Below are 10,753 nucleotides of genomic sequence, written 5' to 3'. Positions count from 1 at the left end.
CATCCAAAAGATATACTGTAAAGGATTACAATGTAACTAGAATGGTAAGTTTACACTTCCTGTAAACCATAATTTAACATTCCATTTAGCAATGTTTTGGTTTCCTTTTTATGTCAATATGCAAAGAGTAACTTATTCCAATTCAACATGTTGGTATAAAACCTTGAGTAATAGCAGGTTTAGTGTGGTGGACATGAGCTCAGGTAGTCCCTTTATACTAAAGTCTGCTGTGCTGTGTGTTTCCTGTCTCCCAGTGGCTGAGTGGTTTAATGGGACAATGTTCATGGAATGTCTGTGGACAGAGGCAGAGAGGTGGCTGCTGGTGGCTGTGCTGGGACTGGAGATGGTGATGGGAGTTGTGGGAAACTGTCTTGTTCTGCTGGTCAAAGTCATGGTAAGGTGGGATGGCAGTTCCTCATATTAGTGTGAACTGTTATTCCTGACCATGAAGTACTGTGGCTGAAATAGACTGGATCTTTTGGTTTTGGATGATCATTCACTTTGACATGATCTCAATATATTTTCTTCTTCTTTCTGTCGTTTTCAGTGCAGGGGTCAGTTCTGCTGTCGTTACTGGCTTCCTTTCATCAGTCTCACCTTGTCAGATTTAGGTAAAATTTACATGCCAAGGCCAACAATAGTGCATTACAAGAATATACGTTGTAATCTCCTCTCTTGGTGTATCCCACTACCTCTCAACCCACCTCATTTTCTTGACTCTAGTATTGTAACATCTTCATCATAGTGCTTGAAATCTCAGTACAGGAAGACAACATTTCTGATAATGAACCACTGTGTTGTCAAGGCTGCTCCCTGCTCATCATCTCTGGCTCCCTGTTGGCCATGCTGACGGGAGGTCAGAGGTCACCATGGTGTGAGGTCGTCAGCCTGCTGAAGTTTGCCTTCATCACCTCCTCCATAGGGAGCATAGGTACTTTTTTTAAAATTTATTTGATACATTAGATATACAGAATAAGGCACAGAAGAAGTAGGAAGTAGGTCCTAAAAATCCTGGAGAGGGTAGTAAGAAAATCTAGATTTTCCAAGGATCAATGTGGTCAACAAACAGGAGCTCTGGTCCTTTCCCCTGTGAACATACAATTTTTCAAAGTTTTGGTGCTTTTGGTGCAACACACTCTCCTTCCACCAGATACCTCACTCTCCAGGTGTCAATGGACAGGGTGTCTGATGGCAATAACTTAACAGCTCAGATATTGCTATTGCTTGGTGACCCATGCACCCCATTGTCACAGACTGAAAGGTATAGCCATTTTATGCCAGTGTCTGTTCAAGGTATTGCCATTGTATCAATGTACAACCACTACCTGTCCATTCTGCTGAACCCATGCTCTGCAATAAGGTAGGTTAAGCGGACAAAGTCTGCATACCCCCAGGACAGGCCCTCATTCCCTGGGAGACATCCAGGCCCGGACACCCCCTCCACCAGCCTCTACATGCTCCAGGGCAGACCCCCTAACCCAAGCACCCCTCGCCAGCTATACACTTCCAGTTGCACCCACAAGATACTCATGCCCCTGGTACCTGGGGACCCTGTTTCCATCATTGTGCAGATGTTTGATACCCTGGAGACCCAAGTAAAAGCTCTTATCACTAGAGACGGGGACACTTTACTCTTCTTCAGCCAAAAAACTTTTTCAGGTATTTCCATTGGGCACCAGAATATATACTTACAAAGGCATTGCCACTGTAAACCAATATCACTGCCTGTCCACCAATGGCGGCTGCTGGTCTTATAATGAAGGGAAGCTCATTTTCGGCCTACATCATAAAATGTGTCCGTTTATTTATATGTAAATTCGCAGAGTGACAGAAGAGAGTCGCCAAACACAAAGCTAGTCGATTTTAACAAAGACAAAGTCGCTGAGGATCAGTAACGTCTCCAAATCAACTCCGAACAACGGAATTAAAAACTTGAAAACTGCTCCGGTGGATGCTTATACTTCAAGATCGCTGATTCGCTCATTTCGCTGTCAATCAAAAAGGGACTCAGCCTCAGACAGATAATCCAATCATCATGCAGAAGCCGAGCGTCCGGGCCAGCCCACTGTCCCATAGACTCCCAGAGACGCTGAGCGTCCGATGGGCGGGACAAAGCCCAGCATTTATCCAATGACCGTCTAGTTTCGCTGCAGTGGAACAACCCACTCTCTGCTTCCCCATTGAAGTCAGGAGACGCTCGGCGTCTACACTGTGTAAAGCTCTGTGGCGCTGCGGGGATGAATGAGAAGAAGTCGTGTCGGTTACCTGTGATAAGTAGCTGATTCTGAACAAAAGATGAACGTGTTCTAGCGCATATTTAGTCAATGAAATGTACACACAACAGGACATATTTGACCACTTGTTTTGTTGACATTTTAGGGGAAGCTGAGCTTCCCTTGCAGTCTTAGAGCAATCACCACTGCTGTCCACTTACACATGCAGTAAGGTAAGGGAAATGGACAAAGTCACTAAACTAAACTGGTCAACTAAATCTCTCTATGACTGAACTCTTGCTCATCCCGGCCAATCATTCTCTCCATTACAATAACTTCAGCTCCTACCCCAATCAAGGTTTATAAGGAACCTGGATGTCATGATTGATGACCAGCTCTCCTTCTCTCACCATCTTCTCTCGGTCATGCCAATTTATTCTACACAACATCAGAAAAATTGGTGACTCAGTAGCCTACCCAACTCTTGGTGCAGGCCATGGTTATCTCTTGCCTTGACTACTGTAATGCCCTTCTAGTGGCTCTCCTTTCGTACAGAGTGAAACCCCTACAGAAAGTCCAGAACGCAGCAGTGTGTTTGGTTTTTGATCAATCTGAAGGGGAACATGTCACTCTACTGCTCACTGACCTCCACTGGCTACTGAAGGAGCTTTTTGCTGTTTAGAGAAAAAAACTCTCACCCCCACAGGGTGAGTGCAGTGTTCAAAATACTCAAAAGACCAGTGAATGTCCACACCAAAGAATTTAGTTCAAATTGTTTAGTGAATCTTTTCAGCAAGCAATGAACAATTACAGAATTCTGGATCAGATGTGCCTTTTCCTAACCAATAACAAGTGTTGGTCAGTCCACAGTCTGACAACCTAACTTTCCCTGATCCAGTGTATTTATACAAGTACAAACAAAGAAATGTGCACAGTCGTTTTGTCGTCTTCTGATTGGCTCTGCTGACTTCCTCCTTCCCATCTGACTCCGACCTTAAATGTCACCTAAAGCTCAGCACGCTCAAAGGAAGACAGTTAATGCATACATATAAATTACCACTAATCTACCTCTGTTACCTCCGGCTACCCCCTACACATGGCCATAGGGTGATCTTTATCAGTGGTTGTAAATAGTTTCCCGGAGGCAGATGTTTAAACGACCACTCACCCTTAGCACCTAAATATCCACTAGTATAAATCATTAAACAGTTTTAACTTTAATAGTCTGAAATACTACAACACTACCCATGGCTGTCAAATTCAAGTCACTACTGCTTGTCTGCAGAGTGACTTCTGAGTCTGCACTAATTTAATTCAATCATACAGCCTTATGCTGTTTCTCGAAACCTCCAATCCTCCAAGTAACATTTTCCCTGCTTACAATATAATCTGAGTCCAGACTGTTCTGGTCTGTGGTTCCCCAATGGTGGCACAAGCTACCAAAGTCTATCAGAGCAGGTCGTCTCTCTATTGTCAAGAATCTGTTGAAGACTCATCTCTTCAGAGAGACCTCTTCTCCTAACACCTCTGACACCCTAACATGTGTACCTCACACTTACTGTGAACTTCTTTACCTGATCTCCTTGCAAGTACAATGGGACAGCACTCCACAACAATAATGGATTTGGTCCTGTTCTCCCAAGGTCAACGTATACTATATACTGTATAAATATATGGATACATGGCTAATATTCTGATATTTTGCAAACTGATTATTTGTTATTAGCTGTATGTAAAATCTTAATCAACTAAGTTACCAGTATACATCTACAGCCGTTGATGGAATGTATCACTGTGGACTATCACTGTGATAAGCCAATGATACTGAACTTTTATGTTGTCCCTTGGCAAACCACTTAGCCACCGGACCATATCATACACTTGTTTGCTATATTAGTATATATATATATATATATATATATATATATATATATATATATATATATATACATACAGTACAGGCCAAAAGTTTGGACACACCTTCTCATTCAATGAGTTTCCTTTATTTTCATGACTATTTACATTGTAGATTCTCACTGAAGGCAACAAAACTATGAATGAACACATGTGGAATTATGTACTAAAAAGTGTGAAATAACTGAAAATATGTCTTATATTCTAGTTTCTTCAAAGTAGCCACCCTTTGCTCTGATTACTGCTTTGCACACTCTTGGCATTCTCTTGATGAGCTTCAAGAGGTAGTCACCTGAAATGGTTTTCCAACAGTCTTGAAGGAGTTCCCAGAGATGCTTAGCACTTGTTGGTTCTTTTGCCTTCACTCTGCGGTCCAGCTCACCCCAAACCATCTCGATTGGGTTCAAGTCCGGTGACTGTGGAGGCCAGGTCATCTGGCGCAGCACTCCATCACTCTCCTTCTTGGTCAAATAGCCCTTACACAGCCTGGAGGTGTGTTTGGGGTCATTGTCCTGTTGAAAAATAAATGATGGTCCAAATAACGCAAACCGGATGGGATGGCATGTCGCTGCAGGATGCTGTGGTAGCCATGCTGGTTCAGTATGCCTTCAATTTTGAATAAATCCCCAACAGTGTCACCAGCAAAGCACCCCCACACCATCACACCTCCTCCTCCATGCTTCACGGTGGGAACCAGGCATGTAGAATCCATCCGCTCACCTTTTCTGGCGGTTGGAACCAAAGATCTCAAATTTGGACTCATCAGACCAAAGCACAGATTTCCACTGGTCTAATGTCCATTCCTTGTGTTTCTTGGCCCAAACAAATCTCTTCTGCTTGTTGCCTCTCCTTAGCAGTGGTTTCCTAGCAGCTATTTGACCATGAAGACCTGATTCGCGCAGTCTCCTCTTAACAGTTGTTCTAGAGATGTGTCTGCTGCTAGAACTCTGTGTGGCATTCATCTGGTCTCTAATCTGAGCTGCTGTTAACTTGCGATTTCTGAGGCTGGTGACTCGGATGAACTTATCCTCAGCAGCAGAGGTGACTCTTGGTCTTCCTTTCCTGGGGCGGTCCTCATGTGAGCCAGTTTCGTTGTAGCACTTGATGGTTTTTGCGACTGCACTTGAGGACACATTCAAAGTTTTCGCAATTTTCCCGACTGACTGACCTTCATTTCTTAAAGTAATGATGGCCACTCGTCTCTCTTTACTTAGCTGATTGGTTCTTGCCATAATATGAATTCTAACAGTTGTCCAATAGGGCTGTCGGCTGTGTATCAACCTGACTTCTGCACAACCCAACTAATGGTCCCAACCCCATTAATAAGGCAAGAAATTCCACTAATCAACCCTGACAAGACACACCTGTGAAGTGAAAACCATTTCAGGTGACTACCTCATGAAGCTCATTGAGAGAACACCAAGGGTTTGCAGTGCTATCAAAAAAGCAAAGGGTGGCTACTTTGAGGAATCTAAAATATAAGACCTATTTAAGAGTTAAGAGTTATTTCACACTTTTTTGTTAAGTACATAATTCCATATGTGTTCATTCATAGTTTTGATGCATTCAGTGAGAATCTACAATGTAAATAGTCATGAAAATAAAGAAAACACATTGAATGAGAAGGTGTGTCGAAACTTTTGGCCTGTACTGTATATATACTGTATATAGATATATATATTGTGCATTAACCATTACATCCAAGGCAAAAACAGGAGCATCAAAATGTGCTCTGAGAACGCATTTATTTGGCCTCAATATCATTATGGGGTCGGATGTGGGCTGCCAACATTTTTGAGATTTTCAAGTGGGCCCTGAGTTGGAAAAGGTTGGGAACCACTGCTCTAAAGTAAAGGTATGAATCATTTTCAATTAAATCCACCCACTTAGTTATTTTCCATAACTTGTCCTGACCTGCAGTAGCAGTAGCCGTTGTAGTAGACAGCAGTCCCACAGCTTCAATTCATTCAGTTTGAGGGTTTCTACTCTCCTTCACAGCTCTCCTCTGTGTGCAGCGGCTGATTGGCAGGGCCTCCAGAGGAAGTGCTCTCTTTGTCGTCATTGTGACAGCATGCTCGGTTTCTTGGGTGACAGGGATGGTGTTTGGGAGTGTCCCTGTTGTCTACACCTGGATCAGGTATTACTACTTCATGCTTTCACATGACACATGACAGTTCATGAGAGTTACTACACAGTAATGAATAATAAAATTAAGCACTTCATATGATATGTAATGAAACAGATACATGCAGCTAAATGTGGTTGCAGTGAGAATACAAAGTGATGTTCCACATGGATTCCTGGATCATGACTGAACCATAGTAAGTGGGGTAACATACCATATTCCTCTCCATTATGTCTTCTCTCTCCTCCAGGTATGACAGTGCAGAGATGCTGTGTGCTGTCTTCTGGGAGAGCAGCTACTCAGACATGTTGGTCTACATTCTCTGTGCTTTCTCCATCTGTATCTTCCTCCCCTTCCTCATCATCTTCTTCTGCTCTGTGCTAAGTGCCACCGGCTGCTGCTCAAGCTGCAACAGGTAAAACACCTGAGAAAAGATGATTTCAAGAGACATGACACAAGCTGGAGACTGCTCAGATGACATTCTTGTTTATGCCTGGTAATATAAAATGGACACGTTCCAAGGTTTGGAGTTTGGTGCAGTTCCCATAATTGTGACTATTATGGTACCATGAATCATGCTAACCACCTGCGTTTACAAGAATCAGGTAAATAAGGACTCATGTGGAACTACCTGTATGAGTGCAGGCAGCACGAGCCTCCTACAACTTTCCAAATGATTTTATTTCATCTTATATTTCATCGTCGTTTTGGGTCTCTGTGGCGATTTTACACCTAAATGTTTTTCTGGTCATTTTTTCTCCTTTTTCTTGTTTTGAATCTGTTTATGGTTGATTTCAGTCTCTGTGGTAATTTTGTGCCTTTTTGTGATCATTTTCAGTCAGCTTTTGGTTGTTTTGCACCTATATTTTGCAGCTTTTTTGTGCCGGTTTTGAGTCTCCTCGTAGTTGTCTGACATCTCTTTGTGGTCATTTTCAATCTCTTTGTGGTTGTTTTGCATTTTGGTCGTTTTATTAATCTGTTTTTGGTTGCTTTCGGTTTATGTGGGCATTTTGAGATGTTATGTGGTCGATTTCAGTCAGTTTCAGTCGTTGTGCATTTCTTTTGGGTGGTTTTGAGTCTCCCTGTGCTCGTTGTGCGTCACTTTGTGGTTATTTCACATCTTTGTGGTTGTTTCGTGTCTTTTGATGTTTTTTAACTGACCACTATTACTTGCAAACAAGAAATAAAAATATTCACTTCATGTTGATACCATGACTAAACTACAGAGCACAATCCCTGTAGTTTTAATACATACAATTATATATGTAGTGTAATATTTACTATATATTGCTGTGCTATTATAGTGCACACATAAACAAAGCTGTCTTGTTTCCTCCTTTTCTCAGTGGCGATGAAGACCTGTCTGCAGTCACACCGCTGCTGGTGGCCTCCTATGTGTTCTGCTACACTCCCTTTGTTGTGTCTGAGGTGACAAATGCACTCAGTAACTCTGAAGCATCACCTGAGCTGCTGTACCTGCATGTATACAGGTGGAGAAGCCACAGTCAACACCTGCTTCTCTACTCACTGACTGTCTTTGTTTCTGTCTCTCCATCCACCAATCAGCTGATCCTGCTGGGTAGGCTGGACCTGTCACCGGCTCCTGCCTGGTTAAGGACACTGTCATCAGTGATGTCATACCTGGACTGTGGTCTGAACCCTCTTATCTACTGCTCCCACCACGACTTCAGGGTGGCAGGCCTGACCCTGCTGTGGACCAAAAGGAAAGCACAGTCCGAGCCTGTCCTCACGGCTGTCACTCAACGTGAGCTATAAACATGAGGGGAGAACCCGACAGTGATACAGCTCATTTTCCTTCCAATCAACTCATTGCTTTTTTCCTCTTTGTTTATCTATTCAGTGAATAATCCAAATTTCAATTAAAGTCATCGATGTGATTTCCAATTTTAAGACCCAGAGCTTTTCTTTGCGTTTCAGTCTGAAATGTTTCCTGTTCTGGGTTTTTGAGAAATGGATGCTCTCTGCAGTACATTCTTCATGTGGACTGTACTGTGAACATTATATTGCGTCAGAGCTTCCTTGATGTGTGTCTGGAGTAGGAAGAGTCACACACTTAAACGGATTATTTTTTAATCAGATCTTTAGTGAAACTTTTAAAAGCATAATTAGAAAACAAAATGCTGACTCAAAACAGAAAGACTGTTCTACTACTGTTTATTACACCATAAAATGATTATTAATGAGTAAGATGAGTAAGCAACATGTAGGGACATTATAACTGATGTAGGGAGCATTAGTGTATTAATAAAGGCTTTAATTACAGCATACAGTCTCGGCTTATCAGAAAATGGCGCCAGAGAAGGTTTAGTTGGTGAACTGCCACAACACCTACAGGCCAAAGTCACAAAATAATCTTAATGTGAGATGAGGTAGGCTACTCCCCGCGGCTCCGCGGACCTGCGCTCTCTCAGTCCTGGCGCGCGGCGCTCTCTCAGTCCTGGCGCGCGGCGCTCTCTCCCTGGGCCCTCTGCGTCAGCGCGGTCAGGAACCAAAAGCAGAAGTGGAACTGCAACACGTCGCACACTTTGGACCAGAAGTGCCCGGTGAGCCGCTGGAACAGCCGGTAACGAGCGAGCCAGTGATCCAGCAGCTTCAGCGCCACGAATCCGGCACACGACAGCATCGCGAGCAGCAGATATCTCCGCGTGTGACCGTCCCCCTGCTCCAACTGCAGGCGAACTCCCTTATAAACGGCAATAACAACGTGACAGCCCAGCGCCACCTCGAAGCCGCGTTCGTGCACCAGCGCCAGACCATAGCTGAGGAGCGAACACAGTTCAAACGCTGCCGCATGGGACGCGCGCCACCTTGCTGGCCCGCGGTCGATGAAGCCGATCCACACAGGAACCCACGCGAAGATCGGTAAGGTGAACCACTGGTCAAGCACGGCGGGAGCGCGCCGCAGCACAGCCAAGCGAGTCCACTGCACAGGAGCGTAAAAGAGCGCCATGAAGGCGAACACCTGTCTCATGTAGCGGCTCTGCGCCGTCTCCTTGTCGCCTCTGTCCCACAGCAGCCAGGACAGTCCCACGTAGACATAGGCCAGGTTCACCAGACAGTTACAGGGCATCGCCAGGAAAACTGGCAGAGACTCGACCCGTCGCTCCGCATAATGCTCATAAGACAAGTCCACTTCAACTCCGTCGAACAGGCTGGTGTTCGCCAAGGCGACGCAGAGCGCGACAGGCAGCGACACGTGCAGCAGAGCCGACTTCATGACTTGTTCCCGGTCATTACACTCTTCCTACAGTCACATGTGGACTCACCAGCTCTATGAGATTTAACGTTTCTCTCACTTTCCTGAATGGGATCAAAAGTCGGAACTGCTGTTGTTGTTATTATTCCGGATATCAAAATCATGTGGTAGGAGGGTTTGGATTGGCTTGCTCGCTGCTCGCCCCGCCCCACTCTATACTTCCAGTAAACAGAGCGGAACATTTGCTCAGTGCTTTTTGGCTTTACTGATTACTCTTGAAATCTATTATTTAAACGTTCAGCTTTCCTTAGGACTTAGGAAAAGACAACCTGCTTAGAGAATCTGACTGGACTTACACTTTTTTTTTTAAACTAACTTTATTTAAAGATAAATACAATGACAAACAGAATCACAGCTGCTGAGAAAGATGTTTTAATCCCTCACAGGAAGTAACATCAATACTGCTCAAAACAAGAACAAAGCAAACAAGATGAAGATGTTCAAGTAAGATACCATTGGAGGAATATACATATAGAGTCATCATTAACCAAAGTAAGGAACTGAAGAAGGGGCCAGAGCAATGATATTCAGACATGAGTATATTGTTTCCTGGCATAGGTGCACTGACCTTATATATTTAGTAGGTGGGGTGGTTTAGTGAAACATTTATATATTTATATATATATATTTATATATATATATATAACCTTTGGCCCACTTGAAAATCTCAAAGATACTGGTGGCCCACATCTGACCCTGTGACTATACAGAGACCAAATAATGCTCAGAGCACTTATTGTTTTAATGAGAATCTCTTGACTCTCTTTCCTTTTATTTCTTCCTGTTAATAACCAGCTCTCCATGTTGATTCTCCACTTTTTGCCATGTGATGTGATTTTTAGTGACAGGCCTTAAAAAAATGAAGGAGTATTTAAACATTTTAAAAGATCATCTTACTTTAAAATACTTAAACACATTATTTATATATATGTATATATAGATATATATTTTTTTAGATTTACATCTTTTCACCAAAATTGCAGCCTACTGTTTGGCAAATGATTTGTTGGCCCACTTGCAGGACCCCGCCCATAGGTTGGGAACCACTGATTTATGGATTTGGGCTTCAGTCTATCAGACAAGGATTTCCATCAGTTCTTGATCGGGTCACAAGTATAAAACAGCTACTCTGTTGTTTCTAAATTTATGTGCGTTTGTTGTGGTCAAACTACAATGATGTGTCGCTTTAAATGTTGCTGCTGCAAGGACACTCAAGTGTTTCCT

General features: G+C 43.3%; 2 protein-coding genes across 2 annotated transcripts; one reads left to right on the top strand and one right to left on the bottom strand.

Annotated features, from left to right (window-relative positions):
* The first annotated feature begins 233 nt into the window (after positions 1–233).
* si:dkey-9i23.8 (galanin receptor type 1) lies at positions 234–8,062 on the top strand. The gene is made up of 7 exons (XM_056371474.1): positions 234–394; positions 548–611; positions 806–931; positions 6,126–6,264; positions 6,503–6,667; positions 7,599–7,680; positions 7,819–8,062. Exons 1-7 carry the CDS (start codon positions 278–280, stop codon positions 8,026–8,028), a joined length of 903 nt encoding a protein of 300 aa, XP_056227449.1. The 5' UTR covers positions 234–277; the 3' UTR covers positions 8,029–8,062.
* Positions 8,063–8,410: 348 nt separating this feature from the next.
* On the bottom strand, positions 8,411–9,645 carry tmem187 (transmembrane protein 187). The gene has a single exon (XM_056371473.1). The coding sequence runs from the start codon at positions 9,488–9,490 to the stop codon at positions 8,705–8,707; it is 786 nt and encodes a 261-aa protein (XP_056227448.1). The 5' UTR covers positions 9,491–9,645; the 3' UTR covers positions 8,411–8,704.
* Between the last annotated feature and the right edge of the window lie 1,108 nt (positions 9,646–10,753).

This window comes from Seriola aureovittata, chromosome 3 (genome assembly GCF_021018895.1).
Source record: "Seriola aureovittata isolate HTS-2021-v1 ecotype China chromosome 3, ASM2101889v1, whole genome shotgun sequence".
In the NCBI taxonomy this organism is placed as follows: Eukaryota; Metazoa; Chordata; class Actinopteri; order Carangiformes; family Carangidae; genus Seriola; species Seriola aureovittata.
Note: the sequence above shows the minus strand (reverse complement) of the source record. Positions and strands in the feature narration are given on the sequence as shown.